At 44.9% G+C, this 19,042-nt stretch overlaps 1 protein-coding gene across 7 annotated transcripts in view; it reads right to left on the bottom strand.

Annotated features, from left to right (window-relative positions):
- Positions 1 to 19,042, bottom strand: part of LOC124013355 (protein Aster-B-like) — an 86,642-nt gene that overhangs the window by 11,883 nt on the left and 55,717 nt on the right. For all 7 annotated transcript variants that reach the window (XM_046327680.1, XM_046327657.1, XM_046327664.1 and 4 more), the window contains 7 exons: positions 15,598 to 15,701; positions 14,972 to 15,067; positions 9,400 to 9,480; positions 9,124 to 9,239; positions 7,655 to 7,814; positions 1,046 to 1,235; positions 694 to 840 (listed from right to left, as the gene is read on the bottom strand). In XM_046327680.1, the coding sequence (XP_046183636.1) occupies positions 694 to 840; positions 1,046 to 1,235; positions 7,655 to 7,814; positions 9,124 to 9,239; positions 9,400 to 9,480; positions 14,972 to 15,067; positions 15,598 to 15,701 (894 nt within the window). The remainder of the gene's footprint in view (positions 1 to 693; positions 841 to 1,045; positions 1,236 to 7,654; positions 7,815 to 9,123; positions 9,240 to 9,399; positions 9,481 to 14,971; positions 15,068 to 15,597; positions 15,702 to 19,042) is intronic.

The raw sequence follows: 19,042 nt of genomic DNA, 5'->3' as shown, positions 1-19,042 counted from the left end.
GCAGCCCGTCTGGTGTTCAACCTTCCCAAGTTCTCTCACGTCACCCCGCTCCTCCGCTCTCTCCACTGGCTTCCAATTGAAGCTCGCATCCGCTACAAGACCATGGTGCTTGCCTACGGAGCTGTGAGGGGAACGGCACCTCAGTACCTCCAGGCTCTGATCAGGCCCTACACCCAAACAAGGGCACTGCGTTCATCCACCTCTGGCCTGCTCGCCTCCCTACCACTGAGGAAGTACAGCTCCCGCTCAGCCCAGTCAAAACTGTTCGCTGCTCTGGCTCCCCAATGGTGGAACAAACTCCCTCACGACGCCAGGACAGCGGAGTCAATCACCACCTTCCGGAGACACCTGAAACCCCACCTCTTTAAGGAATACCTAGGATAGGATAAGTAATCCCTCTCACCCCCCCCCCTTTAAGATTTAGATGCACTATTGTAAAGTGACTGTTCCACTGGATGTCATAAGGTGAATGCACCAATTTGTAAGTCGCTCTGGATAAGAGCGTCTGCTAAATGACTTAAATGTAAATGATGTAAAATGTGTCCACTTTACCAATCCAGCCATGTCAGATAAGGATTTACCTCAAGGGAGGAAGGAGAGAAAAACTGATCAAGGATCAGGGCACCCCCTGTCCATGTAATCTTCATCATTAAGATCTAAAAGGTAAAACTGGTCTGGGTACTGTGGTGTCACCTGAAAAGCGTCTCTGCTCTAGGAAGTCCCTCATAAAGGTGGACTCGGTGAAGAGGATGTCGTACATCTTGTCAACGCTGAACTCGTACACCTCGTTCATGTACTGCTTCCCATTCAGGTCTTCATGAAAGGCCTGCACCTCCCCTGCTGCACACACACAGAGGAAGGAGAGCAAGTGAGTGAGTGTGTGTGTATGTGTGAAAGGATGTGTTTTAATATACAGGAATAGGACAGTGACAGAGTGAGTGTGAGTGTGAGTGAGTGAATGAGTCGTCGTGTATGCACGCATGTGTGCAAGTGAGCACGCATGTGTGCAAGTGAGCGCGCATGGGCATGTTTCAGAGACCCAAACCTTCGTCGTGCGTCTCGGAAGAGTCGCTGAGCTCAGTAGGGAGGTCCTCATTGTCGTTAAAGTCCAGCGAGGGCGAGGGGGCGGGACTGCTGTGACCACTGCTCCGGTTGTCCAAACCCGGCAACTGGAGGGTCAGGAGTTCGCCATCAGGGAGACACAGGGGGAAATCGTCCACGGTGGCCAAATCAAACTACAGAGGAAGAGGGGGTCATGAGCGAAGGGTCAAGTCAAACCATAATCACAGATCATTGCCCTACCTACTGCCTACATACTTGTAAAATTGAAAGCTCAGCAAGGGATAATATGGTTGAAATGCCACTGGTGTGATCTTGAGAGGGCCCTGCATGGGCATGAATTTTAAGCTTGAGCCCTACCCATGCATGCAACATTCAGGCCCTACCCTACTCAGGCCCTTCCTTTGTTAGTATCCATTAGCTGCTGGTCTCTGCACCTCACTCCCAGGGCTGCTCTTCTGCTAGTCTATGTGTGAGTATCCATAGCAACGGTTCCACCTTGGGGTGATCAGGAGATGTGAGCAAGAGCAGTTAGCTATTAGCTAGTTCCATTTCATTACTCTCATTTTTTTATTTTTTATTTTATATTTATTTCACCTTTATTTAACCAGGTAGGCAACTTGAGAACAGTTGAGACCTGGCTAAGATAAAGCAAAGCAGTTTGACACATACAACGACAGAGTTACACATGGAGTAAAACAAACATACAGTCAATAATACAGTAGAAACAAGTCTATATACGATGTGAGCAAATGAGGTGAGATAAGGGAGGTAAAGGTTAAAAAAAAGGCCATGGTGGCAAAGTAAATACAATATAGCAAGTAAAACACTGGAATGGTAGATTTGCAGTGGAAGAATGTGAAAATTAGAAATACAAATAATGGGGTGCAAAGGAGCAACATAAAGAAAGAAATAAAATAAATAAATACAGTAGGGAAAGAGGTAGTTGTTATCTGTAATCTGTGAGCTGCTCTGACAGCTGGTGCTTAAAGCTAGTGAGGGAGATAAGTGTTTCCAGTTTCAGAGATTTTTGTAGTTCATTCCAGTCATTGGCAGCAGAGAACTGAAAGGAGAGGTGGCCAAAGAAAGAATTGGTTTTGGGGGTGACCAGAGATATACCTGCTGGAGCGTGTGCTACAGGTGGGAGATGCTATGGTGACCAGCGAGCTGAGATAAGGGGGGACTTTACCTAGCAGGGTCTTGTAGATGACATGGAGCCAGTGGGTTTGGCGACGAGTATGAAGCGAGGGCCAGTCAGGTCGCAATGGTGGGTAGTATATGGGGCTTTGGTGACAAAACGGATGGCACTGTGATAGACTGCATCCAATTTGTTGAGTAGGGTATTGGAGGCTATTTTGTAAATGACATCGCCGAAGTCGAGGATTGGTAGGATGGTCAGTTTTACAAGGGTATGTTTGGCGGCATGAGTGAAGGATGCTTTGTTGCGAAATAGGAAGCCAATTCTAGATTTAACTTTGGATTGGAGATGTTTGATGTGGGTCTGGAAGGAGAGTTTACAGTCTAACCAGACACCTAGGTATTTGTAGTTGTCCACGTATTCTAAGTCAGAGCCGTCCAGAGTAGTGATGTTGGACAGGCGGGCAGGTGCAGGCAGCGATCGGTTGAAGAGCATGCATTTAGTTTTACTTGTATTTAAGAGCAATTGGAGGCCACGGAAGGAGAGTTGTATGGCATTGAAGCTTGCCTGGAGGGTTGTTAACCTCTTGAGACTCTAGGGGCAGTATTTCATTTTTGGAGAAAAAGACGTGCCCGTTTTAAGCACAATATTTTGTCACGAAAAGATGCTCGACTATGCATGGAATTGATAGCTTTGGAAAGAAAACACTCTGACGTTTCCAGAACTGCAAAGATTTTCACTGTGAGTGCCCTAGAACAAAAGCTTCAGGCAAAACCAAGATGTTTCTGCAACCAGGAAATGAACAGGATTTCTGAGGCTACGTTTTGCATTATCTCCTTATATGGCTGTGAATGCGACAGGAATGAGCCTACCCTTTCTATCGTTTCCCCAAGGGGTCTGGAGCATTGTGACATATTTGCAGGCATATCATTGGAAGATTGAACATAAGAGACTACATTTGCCAAGTGTCGGCACGGTGTCCTGCGTGGAAATTGGTGCGCAAAACTCAGCTGCTGGTATTTTTCCATGGGATTCTGAGAAAAACCATGCTTCCACGAACGGCATATCAATGAAGAGATATTTGACAAAACACCTTGAGGATTGATTTAAACAACGTTTGCCATGTTTCGTTCGATATTATGGAGTTAATTCGGAAAAAAGTTTGACGTTTTGGTGACTGAATTTTCGGTTCGTTTCGGTAGCCAAATGTGTAGTAACAAAACGGAGCGTTTTGTCCTACACAAAGAATCTTTCAGGAAAAGCTGGACATCTGCTATGTAACTGAGAGTCTCCTCATTGAAACATCTGAAGTTCTTCAAAGGTAAATTATTTTATTTGATTCCTTTGCTGGTTTTTGTGAATATGTTGCGTGCTAAATGCTACGCTAAATGCTAAGCTAGCCATCAACACTCTTACACAAATGATTGATTTTCTATGGTTCAAAAGCATATTTTGAAAATCTGAGATCACAGTGTTGTTAAGAAAAGGCTAAGCTTGAGAGCAGGCATATTTATTTCATTTCATTTGCGATTTTTAGAAATCGGTAACGTTGCGTTACGATACCGGATCCGGGATGGCTCGGCGCAAGAGGTTAACACAGTGTCCAAAGAAGGGCCAGAAGTATACAGAATGGTGTCGTCTGCGTAGAGGTGGATCAGAGACTCACCAGCAGCAAGAGCGACATCATTGATGTATACAGAGAAGAGAGTCGGTCCAAGAATTGAACCCTGTGGCACCCCCATAGAGACTGCCAGAGGTCCGGACAACAGACCCTCCGATTTGACACACTGAACTCTATCAAAGAAGTAGTTGGTGAAAACAATTTCGGCAGATAATTTTAGAAAGAAAGGGTCCAGATTGTCTAGCCCGGCTGATTTGTAGGGGTTCAGATTTTGCAGCTCTTTCAGAACATCAGCTGACTGGATTTGGGAGAAGGAGAAATGGGAAGGCTTGGGCGAGTTGCTGTGGGGGGAGCAGTGCTGTTGACAGGGGTAGGGGTAGCCAGGTGTAAAGCATGGCCAGCTGTAGAAAAATGCTTATTGAAATTCTCAATTATAGTGGATTTATCAGTGGTGACAGTGTTTCCTATCTTCAGTGCAGTGGGCAGCTGGGAAGAGGTGTTCTTATTCTCCATGGACTTTACAGTGTCCCAGAACTTTTTTGAGTTAGTGTTGCAGGAAGAAAATTTCTGCTTGAAAAAGCTAGCCTTGGCTTTTCTTACTGCCTGTGTATAATGGTTTCTAGCTTCCCTGAAAAGCTGCAGGGGTGGAAAAACCTTGGATCATTGTTACTCTAACTTCCGCGACGCATATAAGGCCCTGCCCCGCCCCCTTTCGGAAAAGCTGACCACGACTCCATTTTTTTGATCCCTGCCTACAGACAGAAACTAAAACAAGAGGCTCCCACGCTGAGGTCTGTCCAACGCTGGTCCGACCAAGCTGACTCCACACTCCAAGACTGCTTCCATCACGTGGACTGGGATATGTTTCGTATTGCGTCAGATAACAATATTGACGAATACGCTGATTCGGTGTGCGAGTTCATTAGAACGTGCGTTGAAGATGTCGTTCCCACAGCAACGATTAAAACATTCCCTAACCAGAAACCGTGGATTGATGGCAGCATTCGCGTGAAACTGAAAGCGCGAACCACTGCTTTTAATCAGGGCAAGGTGTCTGGTAACATGACCGAATACAAACAGTGCAGCTATTCCCTCCGCAAGGCTATCAAACAAGCTAAGCGTCAGTACAGAGACAAAGTAGAATCTCAATTCAACGGCTCAGACACAAGAGGCATGTGGCAGGGTCTACAGTCAATCACGGACTACAAGAAGAAATCCAGCCCAGTCACGGACCAGGATGTCTTGCTCCCAGGCAGACTAAATAACTTTTTTGCCCGCTTCGAGGACAATACAGTGCCACTGACACGGCCTGCAACGAAAACATGCGGTCTCTCCTTCACTGCATCCGAGGTGAGTAAGACATTTAAACGTGTTAACCCTCGCAAGGCTGCAGGCCCAGACGGCATCCCCAGCCGCGCCCTCAGAGCATGCGCAGACCAGCTGGCCGGTGTGTTTACGGACATATTCAATCAATCCCTATACCAGTCTGCTGTTCCCACATGCTTCAAGAGGGCCACCATTGTTCCTGTTCCCAAGAAAGCTAAGGTAACTGAGCTAAACGACTACCGCCCCCGTAGCACTCACTTCAGTCATCATGAAGTGTTTTGAGAGACTAGTCAAGGACCATATCACGTCCACCCTATCTGACACCCTAGACCCACTCCAATTTGCTTACCGCCCAAATAGGTCCACAGACGATGCAATCTCAACCACACTGCACACTGCCCTAACCCATCTGGACAAGAGGAATACCTATGTGAGAATGCTGTTCATCGACTACAGCTCGGCATTCAACACCATAGTACCCTCCAAGCTCGTCATCAAGCTCGAGACCCTGGTTCTCGACCCCGCCCTGTGCAACTGGGTACTGGACTTCCTGACGGGCCGCCCCCAGGTGGTGAGGGTAGGCAACAACATCTCCTCCCCGCTGATCCTCAACACTGGGGCCCCACAAGGGTGCGTTCTGAGCCCTCTCCTGTACTCCCTGTTCACCCACAACTGCGTGGCCACGCACGCCTCCAACTCAATCAAGTTTGCGGACGACGAGACGGCCTACAGGGAGGAGGTGAGGGCCCTCGGAGTGTGGTGTCAGGAAAATAACCTCACACTCAACGTCAACAAAACTAAGGAGATGATTGTGGACTTCAGGAAACAGCAGAGGGAACACCCCCCTATCCACATCGATGTAACAGTAGTGGAGAGGGTAGCAAGTTTTAAGTTCCTCGGCATACACATCACAGACAAACTGAATTGGTCCACCCACACAGACAGCATCGTGAAGAAGGCGCAGCAGCGCCTCTTCAACCTCAGGAGGCTGAAGAAATTCGGCTTGTCACCAAAAGCACTCACAAACTTCTACAGATGCACAATCGAGAGCATCCTGGCGGGCTGTATCACCGCCTGGTATGGCAACTGCTCCGCCCTCAACCGCAAGGCTCTCCAGAGGGTAGTGAGGTCTGCACAACGCATCACCGGGGGCAAACTACCTGCCCTCCAGGACACCTACACCACCCGATGTTACAGGAAGGCCATAAAGATCATCAAGGACAACAACCACCCGAGCCACTGCCTATTCACCCCGCTATCATCCAGAAGGCAAGGTCAGTACAGGTGCATCAAAGCTGGGACCGAGAGACTGAAAAACAGCTTCTATCTCAAGGCCATCAGACTGTTAAACAGCCACCACTAACATTGAGTGGCTGCTGCCAACACACTGACTCAACTCCAGCCACTTTAATAATGGGAATTGATGGGAAATTATGTAAAATATATCATTAGCGACTTTAAACAATGCTACCTAATATAATGTTTACATACCCTACATTATTCATCTCATATGTATACATATATACTGTACTCTATATCATCTACTGCATCTTTATGTAATACATGTATCACTAGCCACTAACTATGCCACTTTGTTTACATACTCATCTCATATGTATATACTGTACTCGATACCATCTACTGTATCTTGCCTATGCCGCTCTGTACCATCACTCATTCATATATCTTTATGTACATATTCTTTACCCCCCTACACTTGTGTGTATAAGGCAGTAGTTTTGGAATTGTTAGTTAGATTACTTGTTGGTTATTACTGCATTGTCGGAACTAGAAGCACAAGCATTTCGCTACACTCGCATTAACATCTGCTAACCATGTGTATGTGACAAATAAAATTAGATTTGATTTGATGCTAATGCAGAACACCATAGGATGTTTTTGTGTTGGTTAAGGGCAGTCAGGTCTGGGGAGAACCAAGGGCTATATCTGTTCCTGGTTCTACATTTCTTGAATGGGGCATGCTTATTTAAGATGGTTAGGAAGGCATTAAAAAAGAAAAACAGGCATCCTCTACTGACGGGATGAGATCAATATCCTTCCAGGATACCCCCGGCCAGGTCGATTAGAAAGGCCTGCTCGCTGAAGTGTTTCAGGGAGTGTTTGACAGTGATGATAATATCAGACAAAATTCAAGGAACGTTATTCTTTTCTGCGAAATAATCTCTCCTCTCGGTCTTATATTTGATGAGGTTGAAGTTGATCTTAGTCAGATGTGACTGTACTGCAAAGCAGAGCACAAGCAAATGGCTCAGCTTTAAAAAGTTTGAGATCAATTTAGTGATAACTGAGCCCTGCCTGTATCCTAGATATTGATGTAAAAACAGGCCCTATCCATCCCTAACCCAATGTATAGTGTTGAGGCCCGTCAGGCTTGGGTAGCAGAGTCTGAGGTGGGCTAGCTGACTAAGTTGCTGACTCTAAAACACTCTATACATTTTGTCTGTAGGTGGTGCAAAGCAAGAATTGGTCTAATATCTAGTGGTACTCACAGGAAGGAGAGGGTCGATGATGCCCGGGCAGGGCAGGACGTTGTCGGGGAAGACTCTGCGGGACAACAGGGGGCTGGTGTCGCCTTTGACGTCTGGCGTCTTCGCGAGGGTGGTGGCGTCATTGGCGTCGTTCTCCTCCACCGGCAGCTCCTCGCAATACCTAAAACACGGGGAAGCGCAACAGCTGTAGGTCACCGTTATCAGCACGGGAAAGCGCAACAGCTGTAGGTCACCGTTATCAGCACGGGGAAGCACAACAGCTGTAGGTCACCGTTATCAGCACGGGGAAGCACAACAGCTGTAGGTCACCGTTATCAGCACGGGGAAGCGCAACAGCTGTAGGTCACCGTTATCAGCACGGGGAAGCGCAACAGCTGTAGGTCACCGTTATCAGCACGGGGAAGCGCAACAGCTGTAGGTCACCGTTATCAGCACGGGGAAGCGCAACAGCTGTAGGTCACCGTTATCAGCACGGGAAGCTCAACAGCTGTAGGTCACCGTTATCAGCACGGGAAGCGCAACAGCTGTAGATCAGCACGGGAAGCACAACAGCTTATCAGCACGGGGAAGCGCAACAGATGTGTAGGTCACCGTTATCAGCACGGGAAGCGCAGCTGTAGGTCAGCTGTAGGTCACCGTTATCAGCACGGGAAGCGCAACAGCTGTAGGTCACCGTTATCAGCACGGGAAGCACAACAGCTGTAGGTCACCGTTATCAGCACGGGAAGCACAACAGCTGTAGGTCACCGTTATCAGCACGGGAAGCACAACAGCTGTAGGTCACCGTTATCAGCACGGGAAGCACAACAGCTGTAGGTCACCGTTATCAGCACGGGAAGCACAACAGCTGTAGGTCACCGTTATCAGCACGGGGAAGCACAACAGCTGTAGGTCACCGTTATCAGCACGGGGAAGCTCAACAGCTGTAGGTCACCGTTATCAGCACGGGGAAGCGCAACAGATGTAGGTCACCGTTATCAGCACGGGGAAGCACAACAGCTGTAGGTCACCGTTATCAGCACAACAGCTGTAGGTTACCGTTATCAGCACGGGGAAGCACAACAGCTGTAGGTCACCGTTATCAGCACAACAGCTGTAGGTTACCGTTATCAGCACGGGGAAGCACAACAGCTGTAGGTCACCGTTATCAGCACAACAGCTGTAGGTCACCGTTATCAGCACAACAGCTGTAGGTCACCGTTATCAGCACAACAGCTGTAGGTCACCGTTATCAGCGCAACAGCTGTAGGTCACCGTTATCAGCACAACCGCTGTAGGTCACCGTTATCAGCACAACAGCTGTAGGTCACCGTTATCAGCACAACAGCTGTAGGTCACCGTTATCAGCACGGGGAAGCACAACAGCTGTAGGTCACCGTTATCAGCACGGGGAACGGTGCCAGCGCTTTACCCATGGTCAACGGGGTCACCGATGTGTGTGTGTGTGTGACTATGGGGTCAAAACTCACCCCATGGTGTTGAAGTCATCGTCTGGAGGCACGTAGTCCTCGTCGTCGCTGGTCAGACCCAGCTCATTGCCATAACACTGATGGACAAAGTGCCACAACTCTTTGGGACACAAAGGCTGAGATAGATAGAAAGAGAGAGAGGGAGAAAGGAGAGAAAGAGAGAGATGAAAGAGGGAGAAGTGATAGAAGGGGAAAAGGCGAGCTTTGATTAAATTGGCAACAATACACTCTCCACAGTGTTGTATTTGAATTAAAAGTGAACAGTCATACATGTACCTTTTCTAGCAGAGCATTCTGCCATAGTCTGAACATCATCATGTATGTCCGATCCCTTGCGCCGAACGAGGTGAAAAAGTGCTGTGGGAAGCAAGAAAAGGTTAGGATACTATATCACCAACCTGATAGGAAAACCATCTGTCTGTCATAAAAAAGGTTCAATAGTTGTGTATGTACACAAACATTTATTTGCGCATGTGTGTATATAAAGTATGTGCATGCATATGTTTGTGTGAGCATTTGGTCTTTTATTTGGTAATTTATTAGGGTCCCATTAGCTGTTGCGAAAGCAGCAGCTACTCATGCTGGGGTCCACATGAAACATACAGAACATTAATAGACAAAAACAGCTCAAGGACAGAACTACATACATCGAGAGCACGCTGACCGGATGCATCACCGCCTGGTATGGCAACTGCTCGGCATCTGACCATAAGGTGCAACAGAGGGTAGTGCGTATGGCCCAGAGTACATCACTGGGGCCAAGCTTCCTGCCATCCAGGACCTCTATACTAGGCGGTGTCAGAGGAAGGCCCCAAAAATGGTCAAAGACTCCAGTCACCCAACTCAGACTGTTCTCTCTGCTACCGCCTGGAAAGTGGTACCGGAGCACCAAGTCTAGGTCCAAAAGGCTCCTCGACAGCTTCTACCCCAAACGATAAGACTCCTGAACAATTAATGAAATGACTCATCCGGACTATTTCCATTGACAGTGTTCAGGCACTGATGTTAGGCGATTAGGCCTGGCTCGCAGTCGGTGATATAAATTCTCTCAAAGGTGTTCGATGGGGTTGAGGTAAGGGCTCTGTGGTGGCCAGTGAAGTTCTTCCACACCGATTTCGACAAATCATTCCTGCATTGATCTGGCTTTGTGCACAGGGGCATTGTCATGCGGAAACAGGAAAGGGCCTTTCCCAAACTGTTGCCACAAAGTTGGAAGCACAGAATTGTTTAGATTGTATGCTGTAGCGTTAAGATTTCCCCTCACTGGAAAAACATCACTCTGGAGCACTGTAGCATTTCCACTGCTCCAGAGTCTAAATGGCAGCGAGCTTTACACCACTCCAGCCGACGCTTGGCATTGCGCATGGTGATCTTAGGCTTATGTGTGGCTGTTCGGCCATGGAAAGCGATTTTATGAAGCTCCTAATGAACTGCTCTTGTGCTGACGTTGCTTCCAGAGGCAGTTTGGAACTCGCTAGTAAGTGTTGCAACCGAGGACAGAATGTTTACGAGCTACGCGCTACAGCACTCTGCGGTCCCCTTCTGTACACTTGTGCGACCTACCACTTCGTGGGTGAGCCGTTGTTGCTCCTAGACGTTTCCATTTCACAATAAAAGCACTTACAGTTGACCGGGGCAGCTCTAGCAGGGCAGAAATTTGACAAACTGACTTGTTGGAAAGGTATCATCCTATGACAATGCCACGTTGAGAGTCACTGAGCTCTTTAGTAAGGCCATTCTACTGCCAATGTTTGTCTACGGACTGTGGGCTCGATTTTACACACCTGTCAGTAACAGGTATGGCTGAAATATCCAAATCCACTCATTTGAAGAGGTGTCCAAATACACTATATAAACAAAAGTATCAGTACATACACACAAAATATCTAGGTCACATGGGGAGAGGCGTTGTGCCGAGGCTTTATCTGTTTTTTTAAACCAAGTTTGGTGTTCACTTGAGCAATGTGAGATGGAAGGGAATTCGATGCAATTATGGCGCTATACACCGAGTGTACAAAACATTAGGAACAACTTTCCATGACAGAGACTGACCAGGTGATTTTTAAGCCCTGAGACATGGATTGCGTATGTGGGCCATTCAGAGGATGAATGGGCAAGGCAAAATATTTAAGTGCCTTTGAACAGGGTATAGTAGTAGGTGCCAGGCGCGGACCGGTTTGAGTGTGTCAAGAACTGCAACGCTGCTGAGTTTTGCATGCTCAACAGTTTTCCGTGTGTCCCAAGAATGGTCCATCACCCAAAGGACATGCAGCCAACCGTGGGAAGCATTGGAGTCAACATGGGCCAGTATCCCTGTGGAATGCTTTCGACAGCTTGTGTCGTCCATGCCCTAACAAATTGAGGCTGTTCTCAGGGCAAAAACGGCTGCAACTCAATATAAGGAAGGTGTTCCTAATGTTTTATACACTCAGTGTATAATACTGTACATTTTCTTGAATTTGCTCTGGATTTGGGGGTTGTGGAATGACCCCTGGTGGCATGTTTGGTGGGGTAAGAGTGTGTGTTAGAGCTGTGTGCAAGTTGACTATGGAAAACAATTTGGAATTTTGAAAACGGAGGTTCTAATAAAAATAAGTGATGCAGTCAGTCGCTGCATCACTTAGACATTAGACATTCATTGTATTGATATTAGCCCTCTGATTACAGTGAAGAGCAAGACGTGCCGCTCTGTTCTGCACCAGCTGCACTTTTTCTAGCTCCTTCTTTGCAGCACCTGACCTTATGACTGGGCAATAATAAAGATAACATAAAACTAGAGCCTACAGGACTTGCTTTATGGAGTGTGGTGTCAAAAAAGCAGAGCATCTCTTAATTATGGACAGACCTCTTCCCAGCTTTACAACCATTGAATCAATATGTTTTGACCATGACCGTTTACATTCTAAAGTAACACCAAGTAATTTAGTCTCCTCAAATTGCTCAATAGCCACATTATTCATTATCAGATTCCGCTGAGGCCTAGAATTTAGGGAATGATTTGTACCAAATACAATCCTCTTAATTTTAGCGATGTTCAGGACTAGTTTATTACCGGCCTCCCATTCTAAAATTCACTGCAACTATTTGTTTATAGTTGCAGTGATTTCACTAGCTGTGGTTTCTGAAACGTAAATGGTTGAATCATCAGCATATATGGACACACAGGCTTTGTTTAATGCCAGTGGCAGGTCATTAGTGAAAATAGAGACGAGTAGAGGGCAAGGAGAGCTGCCCTACGGTAAACCACACTTTACACGTTTAACATTAGAGGTGCTTCCATTGGCCATCCCGGGTGGCGCAGTGGTGAAGTGCCATCAGAGACTCTGGGTTCGCGCCCAGGGTCTGTTGTAACCGGCCGCGCCCAGGCTCTGTTGTAACCGGCCGCGCCCAGGCTCTGTTGTAACCGGCCGCGCCCAGGCTCTGTTGTAACCGGCCGCGCCCAGGCTCTGTTGTAACCGGCCGCGACCGGAAGGTCCGTGGGGCGACGCAAAATTGGCCTATGGTCGTCCGGGTTAGGGAGGGCTTGGCCGGTAGGGATGGCCTTGTCTCATCGCGCACCAGCGACTCCTGTGGCGGGCCGGGCGCAGAGCGCGCTAACCAAGATTGCCAGGTGCACGGTGTTTCCTCCGACACATTGGTGGGGCTGGCTTCCGGGTTGGATGCGCGCTGTGTTAACCTCTTCAACCTATGGGGGCGCTATGTCATTATTGGATAAAAAAATGTGCCCGTTTTAAGCGCAATATTTTGTCACGAAAAGATGCTCGACTATGCATATAATTGCCAGCCTTGGAAAGAAAACTCTGACGTTTTCAAAACTGCAAAGATATTATCTGTGAGTGCCCCAGAACTGATCTTACAGGCGAAACCAAGATGAAACTTCAAACAGGAAATTAGCAGGATTTTTGACGCTCTGTTATACTATCGTCTCCTTATAAGGCTGTGAATATGCTGTGAACGAGCTTATGCGCTCTGCCGTTCGTCCAAGATGTCTGCAGCATTGTGACGTGTTTGTAGGCATATCATTGGAAGATCGACCATAAGAGACTACATTTACCTGGTGTCCCGCCCGGTGTCCTGTGTCGAAATTATTGCGTAATCTGTAGGTCCATGCGCGTTCCATTTCTTCAGAAGAAAAAGGATTTATCGTCGATAGATATGTGAAAAACACCTTGAGGATTGATTCTAAACATCGGTTTGCCATGTTTCTGTCGATATTATGGAGTTAATTTGGAAAAAAGTTTGCATTTTAATGACTTAATATTTGTTTGTTTGTTTTTTCTTTTTTTTCTTTTCTTACCCAAACGTGATGAACAAAACGGAGCGATTAGTCGACACAAATAATATTTTTTGTAAAAACGGAACATTTGCTATCTAACTGAGTCTCCTCATTGAAAACATCTGAAGTTCTTCAAAGGTAAATGATTTTATTTGAATCCTTTTCTGGTTTTTGTGAAAATGTTGCATGCTGAAAGCCAGGCATAATCCTATGCTAGGCTATCAATACTGTTACACAAATGCTTGTTTAGCTATGGTTCAAAAGCATATTTTGAAAATCTGAGATGACAGTGTTGTTAACAAAAGGCTAAGCTTGAGAGCAAATAGATTCATTTCATTTGCGATTTTCATGAATAGTTAACGTTGTGTTATGCTAATGAGCTTACGGATAGATTTACACAATCCTGGATACAGGTTTTTTTCGTAGCTAAACGTGACGCAGAAAACGGAGCGATTTGTCCTAAACAAATAATCTTTCAGGAAAAACTGAACATTTGCTATCTGAGAGTCTCCTCATTGAAAACATCCAAAGTTCTTCAAAGGTAAATTATTTTATTTGAATGCTTTTCTGGTTTTTGTGAAAATGTTGCCTGCTGAATGCTAACGCTAAATGCTACGCTAAATGCTACGCTAGCTATCAACACTGTTAGACAAATGCTTGTTTTGCAATGGTTGAGAAGCATATTTTGAAAATCTGAGATGACAGCGTTGTTAACAAAAGGCTAAGCTTGAGAGAAAATAGATTAATTTCATTTCATTTGCGATTTTCATGAATAGTTAACGTTGCGTTATGGTAATGAGCTTGAGGCTGTAGTCACGATACCGGATCCGGGATGGCTCGACGCAAGAAGTTAAGAAGCAGTGCGGCTTGGTTGGGTTGTGTATCGGAGGACGCATGACTTTCAACCTTGACTTTCAACCCGTACGGGAGTTGTAGTGATGAGACAAGATAGTAGCTACTAAAACAATTGGATACCACAAAATTGGGGAGAAAAAGGGGTAAAATAAAAAACAAACATTTTTTTATATATATAAAAAAAGAGATGCTTCCATTAAAGAAAGCCCTATGTGTTAGTTTAGATGGATTCACAGCAATCTACAATACGGCAGGTTGAAATACATTTAAAACCATAACACATACATTTTAACAAAAGGTTATGGTCAATAATATCAAAGGCTGCACTGAAATCTAACAGTACAGCTCCCACAATCATATCCATTTCTTTCAACCAATCATCAGTCATTTGTCTCAGTGCAGTACATGTTGAGTGTCCTTCTCTATAAGCATGCTGAAAGTCTGTTGTTAATTTGTTTAGAGAGCAATAGCATTGTGTCTGGTCAAACACTTTTTCCCATTCTTAAAAAAAAAAGATTTGCTAAGAGTCTGCAGCAAGGTGATTGGTAAACTGTTAGAACCAGTAAAGGATGCTTTACCATTCTTGTGTAGCGGAATGACTTTGGCATCCCTCCACGTCTGAGGACACATTTTTCTCGACTCAAATAAAAAAATGACAAATAGGAGTGGCAATCGTCCATGCCTGTGTATATATGCATGTGTGGGTCCAGTGCTGACCTTGTCATTGTCGGTGCACAGCTGGATGGCGTTGGGAATGAGGCGGGCAGTCTTCTCCTTTGTCATGCTGCAGATATCCTTCAGCCGGACTGTCAGCTAGAGAGGAAAAGCGCGAAACTGTGTTAGACTACAGATAACATCCCTCCTGAAAAGCCTAGAACTACTGCAAATGAAAGATGTTATCATTAAAGCTACAGTCTGATTGTAAAAACAACAGAATGGGGTCCTCAACCAGACAGCGGAGGGAAACATAACACTACTCATATTGATAGACAGTGCTCTAGCTGCAAGTCATTGGCATCAAAGATTCTATGATTTTAACCATATTTTGAAGATATACATTGTATGATTACATTCTTGTTGCTTGTTAACATGAAATAATAAAACCTTATATTTTGGGTTCTGATAAGACATATGATTGTACAGAATCACAAATCCTGGACTGTAGCTTTAATACTGCAGTATATGGAACAAACCAAGCAAATCACTTTAATTTGAAGCCAAATACCTTCTATTAAGAGAAAATAGATGGCCTATACATAAGTACGAGGGCAATTTGGCACATTGTGCATTAAGGGACAGAGTAACCCAGCGTAGAGAATGGTAAAGGAAACTAAAGTCCATACCAGTGTTTCCCAGCGGAAGATGTTGCTATAGAAACAAATCCAGTTTTCTGAGACGTAGAGGCGCCCCTGCAGCAGGATATCTCTTTGCAGGGCACAGGAGTAGTCTGCCACACAGGGTCAAAGGTCATTAGGTTATTAAAGGTCATGGGGTTTATAAGAAGTCATGGCTCTACCAATAAATATAAAACATCTGCAGATCAAATTTTTATTTTTTATTTTATTTAACTAGGCAAGTCAGTTAAGAACAAATTGTTACTTATAATGACAGCCTACCTGTCATTGTACATCTATCCAGTCTATTTATGCTGGCATGCCAACTCCTTGTCACTCATTATCATGCCAAAGTCTCCCCTCATTAAGGATAGAATGTATGAGCACAAACAGATCTGGGACAAGGCTGAATCTAAACTCAGAAAAAAATAACTGTCCTCTCATTGTGAAATGCATTTATTTTCAGCAAACTTAACATGTAAATATTTGTATGAACATAAGATTCAACAACTGATACATATACTGAACAAGTTCCACAGACATGTGACTAACAGAAATGGAATAATGTGTCCCTGAACAAAGGGGGGGGTCAAAATCAAAAGTAACAGTCAGTGTCTGGTGTGGCCACCAGCTGCATTAACTACTGCAGTGCATCTCCTCCTCATGGACTGCACCAGATTTGTCAGGTCTTGCTGTGAGATGTTACCCCACTCTTCCACCAAGGCACCTGAAAGTTCCCGGACATTTCTGGGAGGAATGGCCCTAGCCCTCACCTGATCCAACAGGTCCCAGACGGGCTCTTCGCTGGCCATGGCAGAACACTGACATTCCTGTCTTGCAAGAAATCAGCAATACTGCTCTTTACGTGGTGGCATTGTCATGCTGGAGGGTCATGACAGGATGAGCCTGCAGGAAAGGTACCACATGGAGGGAGGATGTCTTCCCTGAAACCACAGCGTTGAGATTGAGCTTGTTGTCATTGCAGGCAGTCTGATGATGCTGTGACACACGGCCCATGACGGACCCTCCACCTCGATCCCGTTCCAGAGTACAGGCCTCGGTGTAACGCTCATTCCTTTAACGATAAACACGAATCTGACCATCACCCCTGGTGAGAGAAAACCGCGACTCGTCAGTGAAGAGCACTTTTTGCCAGTCCTGTCTGGTCCAGCGACGGTGGGTATGTGCCCATAGGTGACGTTGTTGCCGGTGATGTCTGGTGAGGACCTGCTTTACAACAGGCCTACAAGCCCTCAGTCCAGCCTCTCTCAGGCTATTGCAGACAGTCTGAGCACCGATGGAGGGATTGTGTGTTCCTGGTGTAACTCGGGCAGTTGTTGTTGCCATCCTGTACCTGTCCCGCAGGTGTGATGTTCGGATGTACCGATCCTGTGCAGGTGTTGTTACATGTGATCTGCCACTGCGAGGACGATCAGCTGTCTGTCCTGTCTCCCTATAGCGCTTAGGCATCTTATAGTAAGGACATTGCAATTTATTGCCCTGGCCACATCTGCAGTCCTCTTGCCTCCTTGCAGCATGCATAAGGCACATTCATGCAGATGAGCAGGGACCCTGGGCATCTTTCTTTTGGTGTTTTTCAGAGTCAGTAGAAAGGCCTCTTTAGTGTCCTACGTTTTCATACCTGTGACCTTAAATGCCTACCGTCTATAAGCTGTTAGTGTCTTAATGACCGTTCCACAGGTGTATGTTCATTAATTGTTTATGGTTCATTGAACAAGCATGGCAAACAGTGTTTCAACTCTAAACAATGAAGATCTGTGAAGTTATTTGGATTTTTACTAATTATCTTTGAAAGACAGGATCCTGAAAAGGGGACGTTTATGTGCATTTGAGCTTCAAAACAAGTCCAATGGCAGAAAAGCCAGCTGAGTGTATGAATCGAAACCTGGGGCCTGTTCAGGGTGTGTGAAAAGTTATAGAACGTTCATAAATGTGTGGTGTAGAACAGGTATGATTGTCTGTCGTATAGATGGGTTAGCTGACGTTAAGAAAACGATGCGATTCTGGATGGCCAGATAGCTACAAACAATCACAAGAAACTGCCATGTGGGGAATCGCAAGTGACTTGTTTCAGCTAGTTTCATCTTGTTCTTGATACTGTGTTTTGTTTTGAGGTGTTTTGACTGATTTGATGTCAATGCTAATATTCCTCAAATTCACTAGTTAGCAAACCAACAACTGTAATGATGTATTCAAGAGGCAACAACTGCTCATTGTGCAAATTGATTTGTTATCAACAAATATTGGAGAGAAAATATTGTTTGCATGTTGTCAACAATCTAAGCCAACCCCATCGGTTTTGTCCCATAGTTGTACAGGCGTCAGTTTTGTTGCTAAACAACCAACCCGTCTATCGAAAAGGGACTCTACAAATATTTTACAGGACATCTGAAGATTTGTATTCCCAACTACAAAAGACAACACCTTTAAAAAAATAAACGACAATGCACAACAATATGCTGGTTCTAAAATCCATGATAGTGATATCGGATCATTCTCATGAATCATGCATAATTAAACCAATAGAAAATACACTTAGTGACAGAATATGGACGATGGACATAGCATCTTCAAGACAAGAAGTGTATTAAATATGTAAACGAAAAAATAAAGACCACTGTGCTGACCGGAAGGCCATTTTGGGATGCTTTTAAGGCATACATTAGGGGAACATTAGGGGAACATTAGGGGAATGATAATCTCATACCTGGTAAAAGTTCAATCAGTTAGAAATTAAAATGAAATACAAATAAATCATTATCTTTGAAAAAGACAAAAATAAATTTACAAAATAAAGAACATACAATTACAAGTTAAAGCATACTATTTAATGGCAAAAGAAACCGGCAAACACCACACAGCCCACACAAAATGAATACACGCCAAACAAGTCATCCTTTTTTAAGTTAAGTATACAATTGCTTTAATTAAACAATGCTTCTAATAACAATTATAAAAGCTTCCATGAAAATCTATATAAATAAGAATTATATTTCAGTTGGACTGATTCTACAGCCTTCTTATAACCCTAAAGTAGAGATCAGCAAATGGAACTCACCCAAAAATAAACAAGACACAGTTAAAACATTTGCTCAGAGAAAGCACCAGGGATGGACCGCTTTCACGTAGAATTTGATTTGATATTCTGGGACAAAGTAGCACCCCTATTTACGCAAATGACAAACACACATGCCACTCAATGCAGTGCTTCTGAGTTCCATGTATCAAACAGTTATTTCAGGAGAGTCCCCAGCAGATTACAGAGTGATAGGTTTAATAAATTGAGACAATAAAATAACAAAACTCATAATCAACAGAATGGCAAAAGTATTACCAGACATTATATATACTAAAATAGACACTTGCAAACAAATACAAGAACATGTTTTAGTATAATACAATGCGCTAATAAACAAGATTGTGCATTTTCCAA

Source organism: Oncorhynchus gorbuscha, linkage group LG02 (assembly GCF_021184085.1).
Source record: "Oncorhynchus gorbuscha isolate QuinsamMale2020 ecotype Even-year linkage group LG02, OgorEven_v1.0, whole genome shotgun sequence".
Taxonomy (NCBI): domain Eukaryota; kingdom Metazoa; phylum Chordata; class Actinopteri; order Salmoniformes; family Salmonidae; genus Oncorhynchus; species Oncorhynchus gorbuscha.
Note: the sequence above shows the minus strand (reverse complement) of the source record. Positions and strands in the feature narration are given on the sequence as shown.